At 47.1% G+C, this 27,896-nt stretch overlaps 1 protein-coding gene across 2 annotated transcripts; it reads right to left on the bottom strand.

Moving 5' to 3' along the window:
- Nucleotides 1-519: 519 nt before the first annotated feature.
- LOC115118348 (SLAIN motif-containing protein-like) lies at nt 520-27,147 on the bottom strand. Of its 2 annotated transcripts, none has more exons than XM_065018387.1 (9): nt 26,919-27,147; nt 25,430-26,256; nt 16,506-16,645; nt 9,538-9,669; nt 8,630-8,770; nt 4,625-4,954; nt 4,135-4,236; nt 2,650-2,917; nt 520-2,440 (listed from the first exon to the last, which is right to left on the bottom strand). In XM_065018387.1, exons 2-9 carry the CDS (start codon nt 26,239-26,241, stop codon nt 2,374-2,376), a joined length of 1,992 nt encoding a protein of 663 aa, XP_064874459.1. In that variant the 5' UTR covers nt 26,242-26,256; nt 26,919-27,147; the 3' UTR covers nt 520-2,373. The 2 variants fall into 2 exon arrangements, with proteins under 2 accessions (XP_064874459.1, XP_029502807.1); XM_029646947.2 differs by having other exon boundaries at nt 4,135-4,239; nt 26,919-27,145.
- Nucleotides 27,148-27,896: the final 749 nt, after the last annotated feature.

Consider the following 27,896-nt stretch of genomic DNA (forward strand, 5'->3'; position numbering starts at 1 on the left):
GCAAGGGAGAGCTTCGAGTCCAAATCGATGTTGTCAAGTTGATAGACAACGTACTATTTACCTATTGATCAGGATTGTTACAGCAGTTGATTAAATAAAAATATACTTATGTGTGATTATCAAGCAAGGTTCAACATTGGATAGAGGACAGCAGTGCATTGAAGTTACAATCAATCATGTGCATGCATACACACTCATAGTTCCTAATAAAACGTTCTCCCCTACAACAATGACACTACACGTTTTGGAATAGACATTGACTGGTTCAATAAAACATAACAGTAGGGTTATTCTTAGATTGAGTTTCAAAAACAGAACAGATTCTTTTTATTTACCAGAATGTTCCAGCCTACAGCACATCAATATCTAGTGCATGCAGAGGAAGAGCATCTATACGAGCAGCAGAGTAAATAGTTCTGGGTAGGTTTTATTCTTCATTTTCATTCCAGTTCCTGATTTTCAGAGGCACTCCGCATGAGGGTGCATAGCTGGTTGTCTCTTAGAAAGAGCATAAAGGCCTTCGTGCTTCAACAGTTTGTTTTATTAGTACAGCGGTTTTAAAACCCAACACTCAGATTCACCAACCGATATGCAGTAAAAACAACTGTGGTAAATCAATGTATACAGTATCTCATCTACAAGTAGTAGTTTGTTGGGAGTTGTAGAAACAATGCTGCAGCAACAGATATGCACCTTGGCACAACGAACTTATCCCAACGATAACTTTTCATAACTTAAAAAAAAAATGTTCTTAAGGGGGGTCTTGATGGAAGGGCAGTGTGGTCCAGAGCTGTTGCATTAGTCGGCAAAACACAATTATACAGGAATCACAACCAATCCCACAAACATTTAAAAAAACTTCCCACACGCATCAACATGAGGGTTGTTCCTTGGAAGAACAGACTTATTTATAACAATCTCATTTCTTCGTCCTCCGAGAAAAGAAAACTAAACAAAAACATCATGCAACACCCAAGTAACAGATGTGATCACCTTAAATATCAGAGTTCAACTTCACACACACACAATAGAACAAACAGTCCATCCAAAGTCTTCAAATCATTTTTAAATCTACAGAACGTAAACAAATTAACAACCCTTTTGTCTTCTCTCAACTATCATAAAATATAGACTGGAATTGGAATGTTATAAAACAACATCTTCTGTACTCTGGAAGCTCTGTCTAGGTCCTGTCTCCAGTGTATCCGTGGGGTGAGAAGGTTCTCCATGCCAGGGAAGCTCTGTCTAGGTCCTGTCTCCAGTGTATCCGTGGGGTGATAGGGTTCTCCATGCCAGGGAAGCTCTGTCCAGGTCCTGACTCCAGTGTATCCGTGGGGTGATAGGGTTCTCCATGCCAGGGAAGCTCTGTCCAGGTCCTGTCTCCAGTGTATCCGTGGGGTGAGAAGGTTCTCCATGCCAGGGAAGCTCTGTCCAGGTCCTGTCTCCAGTGTATCCGTGGGGTGATAGGGTTCTCCATGCCAGGGAAGCTCTGTCCAGGTCCCGTCTCCAGTGTATCCGTGGGGTGATAGGGTTCTCCATGCCAGGGAAGCTCTGTCTAGGTCCTGTCTCCAGTGTATCCGTGGGGTGATAGGGTTCTCCATGCCAGGGAAGCTCTGTCCAGGTCCCGTCTCCAGTGTATCCGTGGGGTGAGAAGGTTCTCCATGCCAGGGAAGCTCTGTCCAGGTCCTGTCTCCAGTGTATCTGTGGGGTGATAGGGTTCTCCATGCCAGGGAAGCTCTGTCCAGGTCCCGTCTCCAGTGTATCCGTGGGGTGATAGGGTTCTCCATGCCAGGGAAGCTCTGTTCAGGTCCCGTCTCCAGTGTATCCGTGGGGTGAGAAGGTTCTCCATGCCAGGGAAGCTCTGTCCAGGTCCCGTCTCCAGTGTATCCGTGGGGTGATAGGGTTCTCCATGCCAGGGAAGCTCTGTCCAGGTCCCGTCTCCAGTGTATCCGTGGGGTGATAGGGTTCTCCATGCCAGGGAAGCTCTGTCCAGGTCCCGTCTCCAGTGTATCCGTGGGGTGATAGGGTTCTGCATGCCAGGGAAGCTCTGTTCATCTACAGTGGTCCAGCCTACAGAGGTATGTTCATAGGCCAGCGGTATGGTCAGAGACAAGTAAGTTGGTGTTGCCTACAGGGGTACGTTCAGAGACAAGTAAGTTGGTGTTGCTTACAGGGGTACGTTCAGAGACAAGTAAGTTGGTGTTGCCTACAGGGGTACGTTCAGAGACAAGTAAGTTGGTGTTGCCTACAGGGGTACGTTCAGAGGCAAGTAAGTTGGTGTTGCCTACAGGGGTACGTTCAGAGGCAAGTAAGTTGGTGTTTATATAAAAACGTGAGGTAAAGGAGAGAGATGGAGGAAGTTTCCTTGTTGCCTCAGTAGCAGCCGTCTCGCCACGACTCATTTGAGATTAGGCCATTCGTTCTAGTCATCCCCATAGACCTAACGAACAAAGACAACAATGACATAAGTCTTGATACTTGTAAGAGAGCCATTCAAACGGTTTGTGCCCTCCACTGATAAGGAGTAATCACATTTAACCAACGGAATGACTATTGAAATTCACACTCGTATCAACTCACTTTGAGTAATCATCCCAAGTCATAATACTGAATGTGCATTTCTAAATAATCAATCAAGCAAATAATCACCTTCTATGTGGATGGGCCAGTCTACTCCTTGAGGATGGGGCTGCTGCTTGCCTCCCACCCCCAGTAGAGGCTCTCCCGGCTGGGTAGGCTCCCCCATTGGCAGGCCCTGTGGACTGGACCCTCCGTACCCCTCCATTGGGTCCACTCTGGACTACAGGCAGGCCCCTGTAGGGCTGGCGGGCCCCCGGCATGGAGCCCATGGCTTTGACAGGGACCCGCATGGACAGATGGGACTGGCCACTGCCTCGCATCTGACCAGATGACATACCTGGGGGTGATGGGCATGACGAGATGGGTTTAGGAGAGCACTATCCACACACTGTAGTACACTCAAAAAGTTTACATGTGGTCTTTCACTTATTTCATGTTCATATGCAAATGCTCTGATGACAGTACAATACATGAGAGAAGAGCACATACATGACATGACATCAGGAATTGTGGCAGCAAAAAGTTGTAGACTAGATGCCTTTACCCAGAGGACTATTAGTGGAACTGAGGTGTATAACCAGGGAGGGAGGGACAGTACTGAGGGAGGAGTTGTAGGCTAGATGCCTGTACCCAGAGGACTATTAGTGGAACTGAGGTGTATAACCAGGGAGGGAGGGACAGTACTGAGGGAGGAGTTGTAGACTAGATGCCTGTACCCAGAGGACTATTAGTGGAACTGAGGTGTATAACCAGGGAGGGAGGGACAGTACTGAGGGAGGAGTTGTAGACTAGATGCCTGTACCCAGAATAATATTAGTGGGGTGAAGTTGTGAGCAGGTCTGATTTATCTGCTGTGGGGTAGACGGACAATGGTTACCTGAGGAGGGGGGAGTGGGTCAGGTGTAGGTAAGGGTTACCTGAGGAGTGGGGCAGGTGTTACCTGAGGAGTGGGGCAGGTGTAGGTAAGGGTTACCTGAGGAGTGGGGTAAGGGTTACCTGAGGAGTGGGGTAAGGGTTACCTGAGGAGTGGGGTAAGGGTTACCTGAGGAGTGGGGTAAGGGTTACCTGAGGAGTGGGGTAAGGGTTACCTGAGGAGTGGGGTAAGGGTTACCTGAGGAGTGGGGTAAGGGTTACCTGAGGAGTGGGGTAAGTGTTACCTGAGGAGTGGGGCAGGTGTTACCTGAGGAGTGGGGCAGGTGTTACCTGAGGAGTGGGGCAGGTGTTACCTGAGGAGTGGGGCAGGTGTTACCTGAGGAGTGGGGCAGGTGTTACCTGAGGAGTGGGGCAGGTGTTACCTGAGGGTGGGGCAGGTGTTACCTGAGGAGTGGGGCAGGTGTTACCTGAGGAGTGGGGCAGGTGTTACCTGAGGAGTGGGGCAGGTGTAGGTAAGGGTTACCTGAGGAGGGGGGAGTGGGGCAGGTGTAGGTAAGGGTTACCTGAGGAGGGGGGAGTGGGGCAGGTGTAGGTAAGGGTACCTGAGGAGGGGGGAGTGGGGCAGGTGTAGGTAAGGGTACCTGAGGAGGGGGGAGTGGGGCAGGTGGGATATACGGTTACCAGAGCTCTGGAGGTTAGCCTCCATGCTGCGACTGTTCCTGACCGCCTCCAGGGAACGCAGGCTGGTGCGGGGGGCCAGGTTAGGCATGCTGTGCCTCACCTCTTCTGGAACCACACACAAATGGCTAAAGTTGGAGAAAGACCAAACTGAAACTGCATTCTATAGCAGGATCTGTCAAAGTTGGTCCTGGGGCCCTCCCACGGTGCGTATTTTGAGTTTTGCCCTAGCACTACACAGCTAATTCAAGTTAAAAACAAAGCTTCATGATGAGTTGGTTACTTGAAATAGCTGTGTAGGACTAGGACAAAAACCTAGGGGGGGGGGCCCAAGGACGGAGTTTGGGAAACACGGTTCTATAGCACTAATCCATTTATAAGTCACGTCTTCAAACAATAGAGTACATTAACTGAATTCCCTGTAGTTCTGACTGTGTACTGCTATGTGTTCGGTTTGTGTGCGATACAGGAACAGTCCTCTCCAGTCTCCTACCCTCGGTCTTGGCGAACTTTAGCAGCTCGGGCCCGGGCCCCTGTAACGATCGCCTTGGAACACGTTGTCGGGGGGCCCCCAGCCTGCTGTACTCTGCCTGGCCCTGCAAACCCGTGGAGGGGGAGAGGCAGCGGGGCGAGCTCAGGGGAGAGGGGGAGTAGCGGAGGCGTCGCTGGGGCAGAGAGCAGCACTCATCCTCCTCATCCTCCAGGCTGTAGGTATCAAACTCCTGGTCGCTGTAGGTCCCACCCCGACGTAGAGACTGGAGGGAGGCAGAGGAACTACGACGAGACACTGAGGCAGAGCTGGAGGCATAGTCCTGTCTCAGACCTGAGAGGGGAGAGAGTTACAGACACTGGACGCTGCCACAGGTGAGGACATACACATGAAAGAACAAGGGTCTACTGTATTTTAGCACCTCCCTGACCAAGGCCCTTCTCCCCGATTGCTCAGTTTGGCTGGGTGGCCAGCTCTAGGAAGAGTTTGTGGTTCCAAACTTCTTCCATTTAAGAATTTTATCTTATTTTTTATTTCACCTTTATTTAACCAGGTAGGCCAGTTGAGAAGAAGTTCTCATTTACAACTGCGACCTGGTCAAGATAAAGCAAAGCAGTTCGACACAAACAGAGTTACAAACAAACGTACAGTCAAAACACAACAGAGAAATAGAAAGTTCTATGTGCAAATGTAGAAGAGTAGGGAGGTAGGCAAGAAATAGGCCATAGAGGCGAAAATAATTACAATTTAACATTAATACTGGTGTGATGGATGTGCAGATGATGTGCAAGTAGAGATACCGGGGTGCAAAAGAGCAAGAGGGTAAGTAATAATATGGGGATGAGGTAGTCGGGTGTGTTATTTACAGATTGGCTGTGTACAGGTACAGTGATCACTAAGCTGCTCTGACAGCTTATGCTTGAAGTTAGAGGGAGATATGAGTTTCCAGCTTCAGTGATTTTTGCAATTCGTTCCAGTCATTGGCAGCAGAGAACTGGAAGGAAAGGCGGCCAAAGGGGGAGTTGGCTTTTGGGATGACCAGTGCAATATACCTGCTGGAGCGCATGCTATGGGTGGGTGTTGCTATGGTGACCAGTGAGCTGAGATAAGGCGGGCTTTACCTAGCAAAGACATATAGATGACCTGGAGCCAGTGGGTTTGGCAATGGATATGTAGCGAGGGCCAGCCAACGAGAGCATACAGGTCGCAGTGGTGGGTAGTATATCAAATCAAATGTATTTATATAGCCCTTCGTACATCAGCTGATATCTCAAAGTGCTGTACAGAAACCCAGCCTAAAACACCCAAACAGCAAGCAATGCAGGTGTAGAAGCACGGTGGCTAGGAAAAACTCCCTAGAAAGGCCAAAGCCTGGTTCCTCTCTAGGTTTCTTCCTAGGTTATGTGGGGCGGCCAGTATGAAATATGAAGCCGATTCTAGATTTAATTTTGGATCGGAGATGCTTAATGTGAGTCTAGAAGTAAAGTTTACAGTCTAACCAAACACGGAATTATTTGTAGTCGTCCACAACTAGGTCTAGGTCAGAACCGTCCAGAGTAGTGATGCTAGTCGGGCAGGAGGATGCGGGCAGCAATCGATTGAAAAGCATGTACTTAGTTTTACTAGCATTTAAAAGCAGTTGAGGCCACGGAAGGAGTGTTGCATGGCGTTGAAGCTCATTTTGAGGTTTGTTAACAGTGTCCAAAGAAGGGCCAGATGTATACAGAATGGTGTCATCTGTGTAGAGATGGATCAAAGAATGACCCGCAGCAAGAGCGGTTTTTTGGAGCATATACCCACGTGGGTGATTGAAAGATGAACTGAGGTCCACACTCCAGTTGGTTGTGGTAATGCACCGTAAAGTTGGTTGCCAACCAGGGAATCACCCGCAGCAAGAGCGACATCCTTGATATATACAGAGAAGAGTCGGCCCGATAATTGAGCCCTTTGGCACCCCCATAGAGATTGACAGATGTCCAGACAACAGGCCCTCCAATTTGACACACTGAACTCTGTCTGAGAAGTAGTTGGTGAACCAGGCGAGGCAGTCATTTGAGAAACCAAGGCTGTCGAGTCTGCCAATAAGAATGCGGTGATTGACAGAGTCGAAAGCCTTGGCCAGGTCGATGAAGACGGCTGCATAGTACTGTCTTTTATCGATGGTGGTTATGATATCGTTTAGGATCTTGAGCGTGACTGAGGTGCACCCATGTCCAGCTCGGAAACCAGATTGCACAGTGGAGAAGGAACGGTGGGTTTCGAAATGGTCGGTGATCTTTTTGTTAACTTGGCTTTCGAAGACTTTAGAAAAGGCAGGGCATAGCAAAGGGTCTGAATATTTATGTAAATAAATTTGTCATTATGAGGTATTGTGTAGATTGTTTAGGATTTAGAATAAGGCTGTAACATAACATGTGGAAAAAGTCAGTGGGTCTGAACACTGTATACAAAGAACTATCAATAGAAAACAGGTCAAAGGAAAGGAAGTGCAGCTAGTTTGCAGTCTTTCCAGCTTCAGTTTGAAGTTACTGTGTTAGCTGTGTTGTTGACTAGCTCTCGTACAACAGTGTCCTGACGAGAGAGCACATTTTTCTATACCAAGTGAATTTGCGCATCATTAGCTAACATGTTATGGGATGTATCCACATAAATGGCACTGGAGAACAAACAAATGCAGCTCATTTGTTGTTATTCTGGCTGCACTGTTTGATGTGACTGTAAATTAGCCTTAGTTAGCTAGCTAGCAACCCTAGCTGTGCGTCAGGACTATATCTTGTGGGAGGATGAAATTGTATGAATAAATTCATCACTTTTAAAGTTGAATCCAAATGTCAATCATTATTTGAATGTGTTGGTAACTTGTTGTATAAAGGCGATAATGCCCTCGAAGCCAGTGTTTGGAGGACATATTGGCATGGGTAACACTGGCTTCTCAGGCACTATCACTTAAGTGTATATCTAGTATCTACATGGACAATAACCCTGAAAGACATGGACACACCCACCCACACATTACAAACACAGTCCTGCCCTAAGCACGCACTACCACAAAGAGTCAGCATATTCTCAGTCTACTATATTCTCAGCATATTGAAAATAACAATGATGTAACCCTTTAGACTTTGGTAACACAGTATTCTAGACAACACCACTCCCTCTTCCTGTAACGCATGATCACGGGAGTCATTATTCTAGACAACATCACTCCCTCTTCCTGTAACACATGATCACGGGAGTCATTATTCTAGACAACATCACTCCCTCTTCCTGTAACGCATGATCACGGGAGTCATTATTCTAGACAACATCACTCCCTCTTCCTGTAACGCATGATCACGGGAGTCATTATTCTAGACAACATCACTCCCTCTTCCTGTAACGCATGATCACGGGAGTCATTATTCTAGACAACACCACTCCCTCTTCCTGTAACGCATGATCACGGGAGTCATTATTCTAGACAACATCACTCCCTCTTCCTGTAACGCATGATCACGGGAGTCATTATTCTAGACAACATCACTCCCTCTTCCTGTAACGCATGATCACGGGAGTCATTATTCTAGACAACATCACTCCCTCTTCCTGTAACGCATGATCACGGGAGTCATTATTCTAGACAACACCACTCCCTCTTCCTGTAACGCATGATCACAGGAGTCATTATTCTAGACAACATCACTCCCTCTTCCTGTAACGCATGATCACGGGAGTCATTATTCTAGACAACATCACTCCCTCTTCCTGTAACGCATGATCACGGGAGTCATTATTCTAGACAACATCACTCCCTCTTCCTGTAGGCGGGCCATGATCACGGGAGTCATTATTCTAGACAACATCACTCCCTCTTCCTGTAACACATGATCACGGGAGTCATTATTCTAGACAACATCACTCCCTCTTCCTGTAACGCATGATCACGGGAGTCATTATTCTAGACAACATCACTCCCTCTTCCTGTAACGCATGATCACGGGAGTCATTATTCTAGACAACATCACTCACTCTCTTCCTGTAGGCGGGCCATGATCTGGACGTCAGTGAGGTCCTGTAGCTTGTAACCCATGGTGATGGAGTCGTCTGAGGTACTCAGCTCACTGTCTACAGAAGACTGGGAACTCAGAGCAGAGTGCACACTCACGTAGCCTGAAATTACAATAACACAACCGTGTGTGATCTAAATCACAACTTCAGAATCCACCACAGTTTTGACACACACAACTTCCCCTTGAGATAAAAATAAGGACTATAATACAACCTGAAAACCATGCAGGGAAAGGACATTCAACTATACATTATCCATACCAAGCTATACAGTAGTCTATCTGTATTACTCTCCAATCATAGGCTGAGGGCTGGTCCAGTGACAATGTTTCTGGATCAGGTCTGCATTATGAGAGGAGATATTTTAGAAGTCCTGACTTCCCTGTCTGTCCTACTGGATTAGTCTAGACACAGTGCTGAGGATAGCTGGAAGCATGAGGTGTCTACTAGGCATCGGCAGGGCCATCGTCTGACACCCCCCCCCCCACCAAACTGGAACACACACACCCTTCATTCAAACTGACAGAGAGAGGCAACAACAGCATCCAGGGTGTTTGGTTATGTAACAGATGTGGGATTAGGAGGGGTCACCAGCAAGCAAAACATTCACATACTTCATTCAAAAGAGTGTTATTTACAGTCTGTGTTCATCATAACAACATGAGCATTGTGTTGGTTTATATAGCACCACCCACACATTGAGAAGGTAAAATGGGTATACATGGGCTATTGTTTTCCCAACAGGAAAAGTTTGAGAAATCAAGTAAAAAAAAAAAAATCTGATACTACTTTATCTTGAGTTCCACCAACACAAAAAACCCAGAGAGGAGCTGAATGTAAAGCATGTGGTGTATTAAAATCATGCATACCTGAGCCACCACTGGCCAGTAGGCTTTTGTTAGTAGATTTGCTGTGGTACCCAGGAGAGAGGAGCCCAGAGCCAGAGGAGCCAGCCTCCCCCATCTGACCAGAGCTGCTGTAGATGTTCCTCCAGCGAGATGCTAGAAAGGAACACAGGAGACGACTCACAGTTACATAAAACAGAGTCGAGGCACAGTGTAAGGCAGCCTGTATCGTGCCAAAATAGTGTTTACTTCACTAGAGCGTGTTAAGACTTTTTTTTGGCCAACATCCGTGCCTTGTAGGCAAAAAAACCAACCTTGGGGTGGGAGCGAGTATGTGTTCAGGATTCCTTTACCGGTTCTTTAGATACCGAGTCTGCAGTGAACAAGAACTTTAAAAAAAGTCATTCCTGATCAGAGAGAAAGTACAACTTTCTGAGTTTCTAAATGGCCGTGGCTGGTTCAATTTGAGCTGTGAGACTAGAGGCATTCGTTTTCCAACAGCTTTTAGAACTTACTGTCCTAAATCAATACTTACATAAGAGCTAACAATGGAGGCTGTGACAGGACATTCATTCCCAGGGCAATGGGTTCTATAGAATGTTCTCTTATCAAGTGTCATTGTTTGCTGATATACACTGGTTGACACTACCTTCATTCTAGTCGGCCCCATTGGTGTCTATATTTTTACTCACTTCACACAGAAACATTGTCGGCTACTACGTCCATTCAGACTCATTGCAGGTGCCAAATGGGCCACAACACAAGTTTGGGAGGGGTGTAACTGATCTTGATCACCCTTATAGGCTATGAGAGGTAGCAATGAGGCTATGGCAGGTCATTATTCCTAAGGCACTGGTTCTCATGTTTTATTTCATCCAGGAAGCAGTATTGTTTGCTATTCACTGTCTGCCATTGGCTCGGTCAGTCATTGAGCCAATGGGCTACAACAACACAAGTTTAGCAGGGTGAAACTGTCCACTATCACACTTCTATAACATGACTCATAACTACGGGGTAGGTTATAGCCTAGTGAATGACTTTCTAGATTCTCCCACTGCCAGTGGGTAGGTGATGTAATACAGTGAGTGTAGGAGTAAACTCTGGAGCCGTAGTCTCCTGTATCACACATGAAAGTAGCATGGTGATGTGCATGTCAACATTTCCCTTCTAAAGTGGGTAGTTTCATGGCCTAACAGACAGCTGTGTTCTGGTGCTATAAGACTATCTGACCCAGGGCAAGGTGATTCATCATAAAATTGTTTTGTCAAAATTACGAGATAGACTGTCTACATTAGGGGTGGATGTATTTGAGGACACGGTCTACATTAGGGGTGGATGTATTTGAGGACACGGTCTACATTAGGGGTGGATGTATTTGAGGACACGGTCTACATTAGGGGTGGATGTATTTGAGGACACGGTCTACATTAGGGGTGGATGTATTTGAGGACACGGTCTACATTAGGGGTGGATGTATTTGAGGACACGGTCTACATTAGGGGTGGATGTATGAGGACACGGTCTACATTAGGGGTGGATGTATGAGGACACGGTCTACATTAGGGGTGGATGTATGAGGACACGGTCTACATTAGGGGTGGATGTATGAGGACACGGTCTACATTAGGGGTGGATGTATGAGGACACGGTCTACATTAGGGGTGGATGTATGAGGACACGGTCTACATTAGGGGTGGATGTATGAGGACACGGTCTACATTAGGGGTGGATGTATGAGGACACGGTCTACATTAGGGGTGGATGTATGAGGACACGGTCTACATTAGGGGTGGATGTATGAGGACACGGTCTACATTAGGGGTGGATGTATGAGGACACGGTCTACATTAGGGGTGGATGTATGAGGACACGGTCTACATTAGGGGTGGATGTATTTGAGGACAAGTTGACAGCAGTGTCAGTGCACCAGAAGCAGTCAGACTCTATAAATATCAAAGACCACATATGATTGATTAGACCACATATGCCATAAGTAGCCATGTGCTGATGCACAGACCTGGGCCTTAACAAAGCTCCAGCTGCGGTCAATCTATCCTCAAGACAACCAATCTTTTGTATAGAATTTCTCATGATCAACAAAACAACTTTTGTTACATCTTGGATCACCAGAAAATTATCTTGTGATCGCTATTTTATAAAAAAAAAAAAACATTTTTTTTTTAAATATATATATATATATATATATATATTATAATGTCCTCTCTAGACTTCCTTCCGTACAAAATACAACTCCTGGTCGCGTGGCAAAATACTTCAGCGCATTTTAGAGCCATACACACAAAACGAGCAGTAAACAAGACTACAGAGGCTTGGGAGGATAGATAAACTGTAGCAAAGTTCCACTGAAACTGACCATGACAATTGCTCGGTCAACACCTTTGCCATTGTCTGTGTCCCATATAACACCCTATTCCCTGTTCAGTGCACTACTTTTGACCAGGGCCATAGGCATAAACCATTCTGTGTGCATATTGCCATGTAATGCGTCCACACTCCCTGGAAAGATATGTAGCACTCGAGGAAACTTGGAGTTACCGATGGCAACTTCTCTTTCCTGGATACCGGTACCTCGGCTGGGACCGAGGTGTAGGAAGCGGAGAGAGACTTGGGGCTGTGTGGAACTAGCATTCCAACGGGGAGATCTTGAGGTGGCTGGTTAGATACAAGGCCCACGTTCGGCTGGCGATTTCTCAGGTAACGGGAAAGTTATGGGAGTAGCGGGAGAAAACCTAGTATCCAACATATCGTTCATAAAACTGTGCCACAACCTGGTCCAACCCGCATTCAGCTATGCTGATGCTGCATGGGTGTGGCCCCTTCAGGATCTGGAAGGGATGGAGGGGGCAGGACTGCTGCACACGCCTCCGGTGGATGGCAAGCTAGCTGACTACCTAGCACCGTTGGCTAAAAGGGGGTGGCTAATGCAAATCCTACGATCCCTAACAAGCACCGTCGCTTGTCGGATGCTGATCTGGTGAGCGAGTTTATTAGCAAGTGCATCGGTGACGTTGTACCCACGGTGACCATTAAAACCTTCCCCAAACAGAAACCGTGGATTGATGGGAGCCTTCGCGCAAAACTGAAAGCGCAAACCACTGATTTTAATCATGGCAAGGCGACCGGAAACATGCCCGAATACAAACAGTGTAGCTATTCACTCTGCAAGATGAACTAACTAGCTAAGCGTCAGTATAGAGACAAAGTTGAGTTGCAATTCAACGGCTCAGACACAAGACGTATGTGGCAGCGTCTACAGTCAATCACGGATTACAAAAAGAAAACCAGCCTCAGACACCGATGTCTTGCGCCCAGACAAATTAAAACAACTTCTTTGCTCGCTTTGAGGACAATACAGTGCCAATGACACGGCCCGTTACCAAAGCCTGTGGGCTCTCCTTCACCGCGGCCAACGTGAGTAAAACATTTAAAGGTGTTAACCCTCGCAAGGCTGCAGGCCCAGACGGCGTCCCAGACGGCAAAGACCAGCTGACTGGTGTGTTTACGGACATATTACTTTGCTACTATTGGCCCATTTATTTCCTTACCTCCTTACTCCATTTGCACACACTGTATACAGATTGTCTATAATGTTATTGACAGTACTTTTGTTTATCCCATGTGTAACACTGTTGTTTTTTGTCGCACTACCTCGCTTCATCTTGGTCAGGTCGCAGTTGTAACTGAGAAGTTGTTCTCAACTGGCCTACATGGTTAAATAAAGGTGAAAAAAAGATCAATCCCTATCCCAGTCTGCTGTTCCCATACACTTCAAGTGGGCCACCATTGTTCCTGTTCACAAGAAAGCCAAGGTAACTGAGCTAAACGACTATCGCCCGGTAGCACTCACTTCGGAAGTGCTTTGAGAGCCTAGACAAGGACCATTTCACCTCCACCCTAGTCACACTAATTTGCTTACCGCCCCAATAGGTCCACAGACGACGCAATCACTTCACACTGCCCTAACTCATCTGGACAAGAGCAACACCAACGTAAGAATGATGTTCATCGATTACAGCTCAGCATTTAACACCATAGTACCCTCCAAACTCGTCATTAAGCTCTGGGTCTCGACCCCACCCTGTGCAAATGGGTCCTGGACTTTGACGGGCCGCCCCCAAGTGGTGAGGGTAGGAAACAACATCTCCACCCCGCTGATCCCCAACACTGGGGCCCCACAAGGGTGCGTCCTCAGCCTTCTCCTGTACTCCCTGTTCTCCCATGACTGCGTGGCCATGCACGCCTCCAACTCAATCAATAGTTTGCAGACGGCACTACAGTGGTAGGCTTGAATACCAACAACGACGAGATGGCCGACAGGGAGGAGGTGAGGGCCCTCGGAGTGCGGTGTCAGGAAAATAACTTCGCTCAACGTCAACCAAACAAAGGAGATGATCGTGGACTTCAGGAAACAGCAGAGGGAGCACCCCCCTATTCACATCGACGAGACAGTAATGGAGAAGGTGGAAAGTTCCTCGGCGTACACATCAAACTGAAATGGTCCACCCACACAGACAGCGTGGTGAAGGCGCAACAGCGCCTCTCCAACCTCTGGAGGCTAAAGAAACTTAGCTTGTCACCTAAAATCCTCACAAATTTTTACAGATGCACAATCGCTGGTATTTCCTGGTTCCGAAAAGGGACAAGGGGTTACGCCCCATTCTAGACATGCGTGACCTGCAAATTCAATATGCTCACAAAGCAACGGCTGTTACGATTCGTGCTTCTCAGCAACTGGTTCCCCACCATCAACCTAAATGATGCATACTTTCATGTGCCCATGTACCCTAGTCACAGAAAGTTCCTGAGAATCCATTACGAGGCAAAAGCCTAGGAGTTGTTGGTACTCCCATTCGGCTTGTCCCTCTCACCTAGTCTTTGCAAAAGGTGGTGGAGGCAGCTCTGGCACCCATGAGGGGCCAGGGGCTGAGGGTATGGGCCTCTCTGGATGATTGGCTGATAGCAGAGGAGTCAAGGTAACAAGCAGTTACATACATCCAGGCTGATGTCCCATGTTCAGGTCTTCGTGTTATTGTAAATCAGAAAAAGAGCCGTCTAACCCCATAGCAGCACATTCCATTCCTGGGGCTCGAGTTACAGGCACACTGAACTATCCCTGGCACACTGAACTATCCCTGGCACACTGAACTATCCCTGGCACACTGAACTATCCCTGGCACACCACTGGCCTTGGATCCTCCTTTACGCGTTGCCACCACTGGCCTTGGATCCTCCTTTACGCGTTGCCACCAGTGGTCTTGGATCCTCCTATACGCGTTGCCACCACTGGCCTTGGATCCTCCTTTACGCGTTGCCACCACTGGCCTTGGATCCTCCTTTACGCGTTGCCACCACTGGCCTTGGATCCTCCTTTACGCGTTGCCACCACTGGCCTTGGATCCTCCTTTACGCGTTGCCACCACTGGCCTTGGATCCTCCTTTACGCGTTGCCCACGCGTTGCCACCACTGGCCTTGGATCCTCCTTTACGCTTGGATCCTCCTTACGCGTTGCCACCACTGGTTGCCACCACTGGCCTTGGATCCTCCTTTACGCGTTGCCACCACTGGCCTTGGATCCTCCTTTACGCGTTGCCACCACTGGCCTTGGATCCTCCTTTACGCGTTGCCACCAGTGGCATTGGATCCTCCTTTACGCGTTGCCACCAGTGGCCTTGGATCCTCCTTTACGCGTTGCCACCACTGGCCTTGGATCCTCCTTTACGCGTTGCCACCAGTGGTTCTGATTCAACCCACGTTAGAGAGGAAGCGCTGGGAGGGCTAATCATACATTTGTGTGTATCCCAGTTGGCCCAGGCAGCTTTGGTTCGCAGAGATCATTCACCTTTCAGGCGGGGACCCGTGGCAACTCCAGTTGCGCAGGGACCAGTTGTCCCAGGCGCATGGACCGGTTTGGTACAAGAGGCCGGAGATTTGGTTCCTATGGCTCGAGAGGGCCAATCTGATGGCTAGGGGTTTACCTCAATGTCATTGCTACCATTCATTCTATGCGTGTAAGTGGCAAGAGTTTGAGCGCTGGTGCCAAGAAAGAGGACTTTGAACCATTTCCCTTTTCACCTCCTCCTTCTGCTTCTGAAGAGCAACAGAGGTTGCATGCCCTGTGTTCGGTGCAAGCTTTACGCACATACATAGAATGGCCCCGGTATATCCGGTTATGTGCCCAGCTTTGTCTGTTTTGGCTAATCCAGCTCGCGGCAGTGTCTCTCCCACTGCTCTGCTATGGGCCATTTAACTTAGTATCCATTGGGGTCGACTTGGGGCATGATTAAACTTCCCCATAGTATGTGGTTGACTGACAAAGGCAACGTAACGTTATGACGAACTACTGTTCCCTGAAGGACAGGAAACAACATTGGCCCTACACCGCCTGTTCCTGGGCTCGGTGAAGAGCGGTATGAAATTGAAGGAATGAATCCGAGCCTCACGCTTCTCACTTGTGGAACGCGGGGCTTCCAGCGAGGCGCAGACTTCATTGACCATGTCAGGAGTGATTGTAAATCCTTCGACTGAAGTGGTGAGAGTGCAACTCCCCATAGTATGGTGTACTTAGTTTCCCTCCTCCAGGGAACAGTAGTTCTAGTCATCAGTTATTGGATAGGAGGCCATACTGGTTGTTACCAGATACTGCGCTATGACTGCATTCACTGGTCAGTGACAAACTCAATTTTCTGTATTAGTTTATTGCTTGTTGTGAGGTTATTGGGTGTAGGACAGGCTGTTGGTTATTACAAGGTTACTGTATGGAAGGATTCCTATACAGTTATGTTATTGTAAGGTTAATTATGTTTATGTTATGTTAATAGCTATCAAAATGTATGATTATTATTAAGTTATTATAGGATTACTATAAGGTTATTGTACATGGTTAGTGTTAAGGTTACTATAGTATAGTTACTTTAGGGTTTTTATATAGTCATCGTAAGGTAATTATAAAGGTTACGAGGTAGGTGCGTACTCTGGTCGAGACGGTTGAGCAGGGTGCGACAGGCCACCTCAGTCTCTGGGCTGGGGTGGTCCAGAACCTTCCGGCACCACTTCAGAGGAGACTCAGGTCTGGGCTCAGCAACTACCTGCTTCATAGGGGAGACATACAACCTGCAGAGACAGAGAGAGAAGAGATGAGGCAGGCAGATGGGGATGGGAAACAGAGAGAAGGAGAGCAATGTGTTAGATAAAGAGGCAGGGAGTGATGAAAGGAAGAGGATGTGAAAGTGAGGTGGCAGTGGATGGAGAGAGGGAGAGGCAATTTACATTTTGCAAAGCCTCAAAGCCTGTTTATCCAGCCTGCTGCATCCAAGCAAACAGCAGAACAGTGAAATAAGAACACAGTATTAAATGGTTCGCTGGCCTGTGAGGTATGCATTTAATAACCTTTAGTATGTGGGAATGTCTACAAGATGCATGCCTTCGTCGTTTAACCATGGTGGAACACAACCACACACACAGGAACAAACTCAGTATCCTTCATGACACTAATCATCTACTACTAGAAATAGGCTAGCTGTTACATACACCTCTTGGAGGAGGGAACAACACCTTGCTACACTCAACTCCCCGTGGAGTGAAAGCGGTATGGGATTGTAGTTGCGGGTAAGGATGAGAGAGGCAGAGAACATTACTGTTTACAGGGAGTTTATTCCTAGAAAATGTTCAACTTGTTCCAACATACAGCAGCATGTCTTGGTTGCAAACATAAGCCACAGCCAAAGGACACAGTGTAGCGGGAGGGATAAGGACACAGTGTAGCGGGAGGGATAAGGACACAGTGTAGCGGGAGGGATAAGGACACAGTGTAGCGGGAGGGATAAGGACACAGTGTAGCGGGAGGGATAAGGACACAGTGTAGCGGGAGGGATAAGGACACAGTGTAGCGGGAGGGATAAGGACACAGTACACTTCAAGTACAGTCAGGCCAGTCTTTTGACCAAAACCCATCCAATTATTCAATCCTAGACAGTAACCACACACACACACAGCCCATCCCGACCCATTTAGTTCTGCCCATTCTAGCCTATCCCATATTCCCAGGCAATAACCACAATCACAGTCCACAGTAGTTGCAAGTGCTGTGTGTTCAGTCCATCCCTGACCCCTTCCCTCCACAGTAGCCTGTGCATGGCCCCATCTCCTAATGAGGGCTCTACTGTACGGTCCTCTCCCAGCCATCACTATGCATTACCTTCTACTGTACTGTCATCTCCCAGCCATCACTATGCATTACCTTCTACTGTACTGTCCTCTCCCAGCCATCACCACACATTACCTTCTACTGTACTGTCCTCTCCCAGCCATCACCACACATTACCTTCTACTGTACTGTCCTCTCCCGGCCATCACTACGCATGACCTTCTACTGTACTGACCTCTCCCGGCCATCACTATGCATTACCTTCTACTGTACTGTCCTCTCCCAGCCATCACTATGCATTACCTTCTACTGTACTGTCCTCTCCCAGCCATCACTATGCATTACCTTCTACTGTACTGTCCTCTCCCAGCCATCACCACGCATTACCTTCTACTGTACTGACATCTACCAGCCATCACCACGCATTACCTTCTAATGTAATGTCCTCTCCCAGCCATCACTATGCATTACCTTCTACTGTACTGTCCTCTCCCAGCCATCACCATGCATTACCTTCTACTGTACTGACCTCTCCCAGCCATCACTATGCATTACCTTCTACTGTACTGTCCTCTCCCAGCCATCACTATGCATTACCTTCTACTGCCTGAGTTGTCCGCTGACACCATGTCTTGCCTACTGTAGACAATATGCCTAGACTACTACACAACCACCACACGTAATGATCTCAACTGATGTCTATATTTAACATCAGTGATCAGCTTGATAGTCTTGCATTGCTTTGACCATTTCTAGAGTACATGTGAAGTCTAGCTAAGTAGTGGTGAGTGTTTGAGTTGAGGCACTGCTAAAGTCTGTTAGGTCGTTTGATCCGGGGTCACATGCGGAATGCGTTGAGCCACGACACATACACCTGGCTGTGCCAACTGGTTTTTGAGTAATCAACATGGGCTCATCTTCCCATTTGACAAACACAACCCCTCTATTCCACTGGGACCACTTAACACAGAAAGAAATGATCCATGTCACTCTCACATACAGGACAGCTGTTAGAGTAGTCAGTCGTGGCTCTAAAGTCAGACAACTTGATCCTGGAACCATTTACCAGCAATTGGATAGCTGACCGGCAGTGGCTGATGCTAACGAGTAGTCCAGTTAGCTAGGCCAGTTGTTTAAGAGTCAGATCATTTGATACTCAGAGCTACAGTTGAAGTGTAGAGGCACTAAGTGCAGATCATTTGGTAAATGGACCATTTGGGATTTTACATAGAGATAGATATACCGTTAGGCACGCCATCACCTGCACGCAAAACAAAGCTCTCGCGCCATCACCTGCACGCAAAACAAAGCTCTCGCGCCATCACCTGCACGCAAAACAAAGCTCTCGCGCCATCACCTGCACGCAAAACAAAGCTCTCGCGCCATCACCTGCACACAAAACAAAGCTCTCGCGCCGTCACCTGCACGCAAAACAAAGCGCTCACGCCATCACCTGCACGCAAAACAAAGCTCTCGCGCCATCACCTGCACACAAAACAAAGCTCTCGCACCATCACCTACACACAAAACAAAGCTCTCGCGCCATCACCTGCACACAAAACAAAGCTCTCGCGCCATCACCTGCACACAAAACAAAGCTCTCGCGCCATCACCTGCACACAAAACAAAGCTCTCGCGCCATCACCTGCACACAAAACAAAGCTCTCGCGCCATCACCTGCACACAAAACAAAGCTCTCGCGCCATCACCTGCACACAAAACAAAGCTCTCGCGCCATCACCTGCACACAAAACAAAGCTCTCGCGCCATCACCTGCACACAAAACAAAGCTCTCGCGCCATCACCTGCACACAAAACAAAGCTCTCGCGCCATCACCTGCACACAAAACAAAGCTCTCGCGCCATCACCTGCACACAAAACAAAGCTCTCGCGCCATCACCTGCACACAAAACAAAGCTCTCACGCCATCACCTGCACACTTTTTTGCTCCTTAGCTGGTGTGCCGTTTCTTGGCAGGTTCCTTGCACAACGGGGTTACTTCAAGCCTCAGATTACTCAGATTTCTCCAAACCTCACAGTAAATGTTTTAAGTAGCAGAAGGTCTATGATGGATCACATGCTGCCTAAGTCCTCCCCAAAGCAGTTTAGCCCCCAACAGCATCCACCCGGCCCCCAACAGCATCCACCCGGTCCCCAGCAGCATCCACCCGGTCCCCAGCCCAAATGGCACCCTATATAGTACATTTGGGATGTAACCCTGAGCCCTAGACTCCAGCCCAAAGCAGCTTGGGGGTCCATGCCTGGGCGGATTATTTATTGAATGTTGTGGTAGTGAGAACCCCCTGCGCCTCATGCAGACTGGTTAATGATGTGGTAGAGAGAACAAGGCCTCTTGCAGACTGGTTAATGATGTGGTAGAGAGAACAAGGCCTCGTGCAGACTGGTTAATGATGTGGTAGAGAGAACAAGGCCTCGTGCAGACTGGTTAATGATGTGGTAGAGAGAACAAGGCCTCGTACAGACTGGTTAATGATGTGGTAGAGAGAACAAGGCCTCGTGCAGACTGGTTAATGATGTGGTAGAGAGAGCAAGGCCTCGTGCAGACTGGTTAATGATGTGGTAGAGAGAACAAGGCCTCGTGCAGACTGGTTAATGATGTGGTAGAGAGAGCAAGGCCTCGTGCAGACTGGTTAATGATGTGGTAGAGAGAACAAGGCCTTGCTGCTGTGGATTGATAATCCACAGATCAGCTGCTAAAGTAGCTACCAGGAATGCAACATGGTGCCCGTTTGTTTGCGTCGGACAATACTGTACAAAATGGGACGGATAAACAAACGCATAATGGGTTTTAAAAAAACACCCTGGACTTGGCAAACACACACAACCCACAGGCCTAGATGAACCTTGGTGTACAGAGGGAAAATTAAATTAAAATGGATTATTTGGGAATTAGCAGTCTGCCATTACAAACATTGAGGTAATCCAATCGTGTTAATTAAATTCTGGTAAACAAGCCAAGCTTCTCCACAACAGAAGAACCCAGACTAGACACACACACAGTAACAACAGTACAGGGCTGACATTCATTTGAATGATGCAAAATATGGTACTGACTTCCAGGACTTTGCCAGCAGTAGAAGCCCGGAGTAGCGACTGAACTAGGAGCTCTGCATGTGGGATAAACAGAGGACAACTAACGCCTTGTTTCCACTAGTGATGCACCGATATCACATTTTTGGCCGATACCAATATCCAATATTTACAATTTTAGTGGCTTTTTAAGCATTCTAGTACAGTTAAATAGTTAACACACACGGACGCAGTGGTCTAAGGTACTGCATCTCAGTGCAAGAGGTGTCACTACAGTCTCTGGTTTGAATCCAGGCTGTACCACATCCGGTTGTGATTGGGAGTCCTATAGCATGGGGCACAGTTGGCCCAGTGTCGTCAGGGCTGTCATTGTAAATAAGAATTTGATCTTAACCGACTTGCCTAGTTAAATAAAAGGTTACACACACAAGTTATTTTGTTGGCATTTACACATGTCCCCATTACCAGTAAAACATAATCAAAACACATTTCTTTCACTTACTTGCTGTGCTGTTTCGTTCAGTCGTTTCATTCTCAACCAGGATTGCTATGGAAGCCAGTTTGGGTCTTTGTGTGTCAAAAAAGATACACGTCAAATAACAACATCTGTTTCAGTAGCTATAGTTCGCTAGCTAACTATATAGCTAGGTGTCATAAAAATAACCCTAATTTACAAGTGAGTTCTTATTTGGTTAATTGTGGTCGGACTGATCAATGTGAAGGTAGCCACAATAAGGATTAGCCACAAGTGGCCTTTGCTGTTAGCCTTCAAAATAAAATAATGGCATAATACTACTATTTGTATTCATTTGCATTACAATGACATACTTTTATTTTGAAGGCAAACCGCAAATTCCACTATTGTGCCTAATCCTTATTGTGGCTAGCACCACAACACATAACCCCGTGCAGTCGAGCCTCACTAGCCAGATGAAGCTAGCTGGCTGTTTATAACGTTAGCTTTGGTTAACTGGGTTAAGTAGTTGGCTAGCTATTTATTTTCGTGAACTGAAGTTCAATTTCAATAGGCAACCTAGCTAATACTTACCCACAAGGATTCCTAAATCATTGAAAGAATAATGAAAATGACTTCAGGTTCTACTGGTCATTGTTTTCAGGCTGGTTGTATTGGTGCTAGCTAGGTACTAAGCTAAAGCTAGCTACCTCAAAAGTTGCAGTCAAACAAATGATACTTTATTACCAATGCGGTATTGTAAACAGAGTTTGAGGCTGGTGTTTGCAGACTTTTTTGTACAGCTTTGACAGTGCTACTGTGTCTTTTTTTTTACAGGCAAAGACCCAAACGGCGTTCCATAGTATGTATGTTGTGAAGATAATAGCAGGGACTATTACTGTGTGACTCCGGTAGGGCAGCATCTGACAAATAGCGCACCTGGTAGTTTGTACCGGTGGTTGACCAGTCGGCGAAAGCAAACATCACCCACGACAGAGAACGGTTGATTGTCAAGGGCTAGATATTCCATTATCATGGCTTTAATGGATTTCGCGTTTGAGTTGTCTCGCTTAAAATGTTCTTACTTTTTCAAATGACTGCTGGACTTGTTGACTTCTCGATCCACACAGCAGACATTGTGAGCTAGGTTAGGAATGCTGTGTTGTACGTTTAGCGCAACATTTTACATGGAGTCATTACGACATGTACCTACGTTATATAGCTATGCATGTCAGCTTTGACATCAGTTTTGCACACTGGGGCATTAAACTAGACATCGGCCAATACCGATGTTGCCATCTTTTGCTAATATCGTCCGATTCCAATATGTTCACCGATATATCACGCATCCCTAGTTTCCACTTCTCTGGCTGTATTGACTGCAGCCTTGGATCATCACAGTTTAACAGGGGAACATAAGTAACTGCCTGTGTCCTTTTGAACTTTGCCAAGAAGCAATAAGTTAAGTCATGCCATTGGAGTGCCTATGGCTGTATGTATTAGTGCCTATGGCTGTATGTATTAGTGCCTATGGCTGCATGTATTAGTGCCTATGGCTGCATGTATTAGTGCCTATGGCTGCATGTATTAGTGCCTATGGCTGCATGTATTAGTGCCTATGGCTGCATGTATTAGTGCCTATGGCTGCATGTATTAGTGCCTATGGCTGCATGTATTAGGGCCTATGGCTGTATGTATTAGGGCCTATGGCTGTATGTATTAGTGCCTATGGCTGTATGTATTAGGGCCTATGGCTGCATGTATTAGGGCCTATGGCTGCATGTATTAGGGCCTATGGCTGTATGTATTAGGGCCTATGGCTGTATGTATTAGGGCCTATGGCTGTATGTATTAGGGCCTATGGCTGTATGTATTAGGGCCTATGGCTGTATGTATTAGGCCTATGGCTGTATGTATTAGGGCCTATGGCTGCATGTATTAGGGCCTATGGCTGCATGTATTAGTGCCTATGGCTGCATGTATTAGTGCCTATGGCTGCATGTATTAGTGCCTATGGCTGCATGTATTAGTGCCTATGGCTGCATGTATTAGTGCCTATGGCTGTATGTATTAGTGCCTATGGCTGTATGTATTAGGGCCTATGGCTGTATGTATTAGGGCCTATGGCTGCATGTATTAGGGCCTATGGCTGCATGTATTAGGGCCTATGGCTGCATGTATTAGGGCCTATGGCTGCATGTATTAGGGCCTATGGCTGTATGTATTAGGGCCTATGGCTGCATGCATTAGTGCCTATGGCTGCATGCATTAGTGCCTATGGCTGCATGCATTAGTGCCTATGGCTGCATGCATTAGTGCCTATGGCTGCATGCATTAGTGCCTATGGCTGCATGCATTAGTGCCTATGGCTGCATGCATTAGTGCCTATGGCTGCATGCATTAGTGCCTATGGCTGCATGCATTAGTGCCTATGGCTGCATGCATTAGTGCCTATGGCTGCATGCATTAGTGCCTATGGCTGTATGTATTAGTGCCTATGGCTGTATGTATTAGTGCCTATGGCTGTATGTATTAGTGCCTATGGCTGTATGTATTAGTGCCTATGGCTGCATGTATTAGTGCCTATGGCTGCATGTATTAGTGCCTATGGCTGCATGTATTAGTGCCTATGGCTGCATGTATTAGTGCCTATGGCTGCATGTATTAGTGCCTATGGCTGCATGTATTAGTGCCTATGGCTGCATGTATTAGTGCCTATGGCTGCATGTATTAGTGCCTATGGCTGCATGTATTAGTGCCTATGGCTGTATGTATTTGGGCCTATGGCTGTATGCATTAGTGCCTATGGCTGTATGTATTAGTGCCTATGGCTGTATGTATTAGTGCCTATGGCTGTATGTATTAGTGCCTATGGCTGTATGTATTAGTGCCTATGGCTGTATGTATTTGGGCCTATGGCTGTATGTATTAGTGCCCACAGTAGCAAAATGCTTTAAAAACAGAAAACACAAGCCTTTCTTATTGGACACGTTTAAGTTGTTCCTGTTTCAGTCCATTTTATTTGGTGCCTATTAAATAGGACCCATGTGTCCTTGACCACTGAGAGGCCAAGCTGTGCTAGTTCTGGCTCTGAGCTCAAGCCTCTAGCTTCCTTCCGTCTCTGGGTATTCACATCAGCACTGCACTGAGTAAATCACGTTGGCTGGCTGCCCCTAACCCAGTGGTAACAGTGGCCTCTCTCCCTCTAGAGCAAGGTGCTCCCTCCCTCTTTCCATTTGTCTCCCTCTCAGTCACTATCCATCCTCCCTCTCCACACTACCCCCTCTTTTCTCCCTCTCCAAATCACAGATTCAGTGATCAGAGGGACTGACTGTCACAGCCCATTTTATACAGCCCACAAAGCCGATCATTTCCAAAGCAGAAGCAGCACTCAGATATTTCCATCGAAAGGCTGCTGTGGCCAACTAGCTCTGCTGCATAAAATGTGCCTATTATCTGCACGGTTTCCTCTGGTTGTTACATATCACTGAAACCAGGCCAACTGTCACTGCAGAGACCCACCTCCAACCTAGGTCTATGTCCCAATCGGTGTCTTATTCCCTACCTAGTGCACTAGGGCCCATAGGGCTCTGGTCAAAAGTAGTGCACTACAGGGAACAGGATGCCATTTGGGACGTATGCCAGGTCAAATGTATGTTTTTGTATGACAAAAAAAAAAAAGTTGCGGTCATAGTCTCTCTACTTCTAGGAGTGAAAGGTTCAACAAACCATAATGACTCATCTGGCTATAGGGCCTTCCATCATCCTGAGTGTGAACACAGTGTGACACCAAGCTGACCCCTGGAGACCGTGGTAAACAGATGTCACCACTCCAACATGTGGGGTACAGACTAGTGAATGTTAGTCTACATGAGTTCCTCGGTCGTCTTCAGTGATCAGAAGGTCTACTAGGAATAAGTTTCATCTGAACAGTTGTTTCACGACAGAGCACAGAGTGCAGTATCTGCAGGTATAGTAGCAGAAAGGAAGGGACAGGAGACTAAAACACTGACACGCCTAAGGCGGACCTTTATGATCCAAGCATAGCGAATAAAAAGATACGGGACCTTCCAGACAGTGTGCAGAGAACCCAGGCTGCATCTGAAAGGCACTCTGTTTGCTACACAGTGCACTACTGGATGAGAGACCTATGGGGCCCCGGTCAAAACTACAGCATTAGCTAAACAGGAAACTGGGTGCAATTTCACACGCAGCCATTCTCTCTCCTATCACCATGGTACCTACCAGCTGTCCTCGTCATCCACCTCTGCAAGGTCCTCCCATAGGTCTAGAACATCCACTTCATCCAGAGCCAACTGGTCCACCCCAGAGTCGCTCTCCGCCAGGGTCTCAGACTCATAGCTGTCCAAAGAGGGACTCTCTGGGGTTGTGCTTTGCCCCTGGGTCTGCGCCGGTCCTGGTCCGTTCCCGCACGGCAGGGTCAGAAAGCCTGCACACAGTCCACCATCCTCCTCTTCCCGGTTAACTACAGGGAGCTGGGACATATCCTCACTGCTACTACTGTCCTGAAGAGGGGACAGCTCCAAGTCACTACTGCTGTCCTGAGGAGGGGACAGCTCCAAGTCACTACTGCTGTCCTGAGGAGGGGACAGCTCCAAGTCACTACTGCTGTCCTGAGGAGGGGACAGCTCCAAGTCACTACTACTGTCCTGAGGAGGGGACAGCTCCAAGTCACTACTGCTGCCGCCTAGTTCCGTTCCACAGCTTCCACTGCTCCCCAACCTGAGAGAGGAGTTGGTGTTGATCACTCCTTCACAGGAGGAGATTATCTCATTGATGTTGGTACTGGTTGTGAGGTTACTGTTGTTTGTGGTGGTCCCTCTGAGATGTAGATTCTTACTGCCTCCCCTGTTTCGGAGTGTTTGATTCTGGACCTCAAGTCGTCGAATGAGTTCCTGGAGCTTACGTACTTCCTCCAACTCCACCCCTGCTAGCTCCTGCTCCTCCTTGTAGCTCGGCTGGGATGGCTTCACAAGACCCTCCGCACAGTCGTTGTCTGCTGGTTGCACCGCACTGGAGCTGTGCGGAACTACCATGTTTCTCCCGGTCTGCTAGAGGAAGAGAATGTTTCGATCAGCAGCTTGCCCAAGGAACAACAAACCATCAGATCTTGGGTAGACGCTCAGCGAGGTACAGATCATGATTGAAAACAGAGGGGGGGGGGGACTGTTGTGAGATTAGCAGTTGATGAGTTTGTAATCAAATCATCCGAACAACCAAACTACGAGCTAATCGTCGGGGGGGGGGGGTAGCTAATCAATTTGATCATAGCAACGTTTGCTTGCCAATAAAGCCAAGGCCATATAGACGGGGGTTAAATATATTTTCTGCCTAGATCAATTAACTAGCAAGTTCCCATGATTAGAACCAATAATACCGCCATGATGAATAAAGACATTTCCTAAAATAACGACCGAAGCCTCAAAGGCTGACAAATTACAGGCTAGCGGCACAAACAGCCCCCACACTCGTTCAGTTTCATTTTATGCCGCCAACGTTTACAGTTAAAAGATAAGTCCAGCTTCTTCTTGCTATTTGTCATTAGCTAATTATGAAAAGTACAACTTTAATACACATGCATTTATAATAATATATAACTCTAAAACACACACATGCATTTATATAATTTACCATGCAAGCCAATAGATAATTTGATGTTATATCGATGCATTTTCAAAAGAGTCGTTGGGTTAGTTAGTTGAACATAACAAACCTGCTGAGCCGTGTTGGTGTCAAAAGATGTTCGAATGAGCCTGCTAAATCCAACACACGAGAGTTTGCATGAATCAAGTAGGTTTGCAAGGTATACGAAAAACGTAAATCATATGTATCAACAAACAAAAAAAAGTACAGCTATATGATTGTCGATGTGGGGGGACCACGTTAAGCCATTTTCCCCGTTAGCCTGTAATTGGCTAGCTAACTAGCAGCTATGTTTTGCCAGCTTTTGAGGGACTCGAGTTGACCCAATCAGGGCATTGCTCCCGCCCCGTACTTGACATGACTATTTGGTGCCACCTGCAGGATACTCCAGGTGTTGCCTGTCGTTCCCTTCTCATGCGCTAGAGGTCGACGAATACAAGGAGAAAGCAAAAAGAAACATGCAACCCAATGGCACACCTGGGGTGCATTCAGTTCGCTTCAACGTTTGCTACGTTGCGTGACTATTTGTACTTAACGACACATTTCCCCAAAACGCTGAGCATTGTTCTTCAACAGGATTTGAGGTATAGCCACAAAAATGTCAGTCGACATGAGAGTAAATGAGATGTATTGGCAATGTTTGGTTGTACTAGTTATGTAATCTACCACAATACCTATAATTATCAAAATAACCCGACTTCAACATAACAGAACTACATGAGCTGTGAAAGGGGAAGAAAACAAACATAGGAAAATATCTCCTCTGTAGTATTGTGACGCCACACCTCTCTTTATCTGTGCCAAGATAACACACCAAAACGTACCATCATTGCTCAAGTTCTGCAGAGCTCTTACTTCTGTTGCAAAGGTGATTCTCACGGCAATAAACATGCTTCACTTATTGAATTGTACCCGTAGATAATAGAGCTTTGAGTAAGTAGTAGCCTACGACCAGAAACAAGCTCAGGGCAGGGACTAGATCTGATGTTGACCTAGTGGAAGAATACTGGGTTGGGTTCCCAAAGTGAAGGCAGAGAGAGAGGGTGGA

Source organism: Oncorhynchus nerka, linkage group LG5 (genome assembly GCF_034236695.1).
Source record: "Oncorhynchus nerka isolate Pitt River linkage group LG5, Oner_Uvic_2.0, whole genome shotgun sequence".
Classification (NCBI taxonomy): domain Eukaryota; kingdom Metazoa; phylum Chordata; class Actinopteri; order Salmoniformes; family Salmonidae; genus Oncorhynchus; species Oncorhynchus nerka.

Excerpts from the sequence above, each read along its gene's own strand:
- LOC115118348 (XM_029646947.2), bottom strand. The coding sequence starts at position 26,241 with ATGGTAGTTCCGCACAGCTCCAGTGCGGTGCAACCAGCAGACAACGAC. Across the intron at positions 16,646-25,429 it reads GTGGATGACGAGGACAGCTG|GTTGTATGTCTCCCCTATGA; the intron begins GTAGGTACCATG and ends CTGTCTCTGCAG. Across the intron at positions 4,240-4,624 it reads AAAGTTCGCCAAGACCGAGG|AAGAGGTGAGGCACAGCATG; the intron begins GTAGGAGACTGG and ends GTGTGGTTCCAG.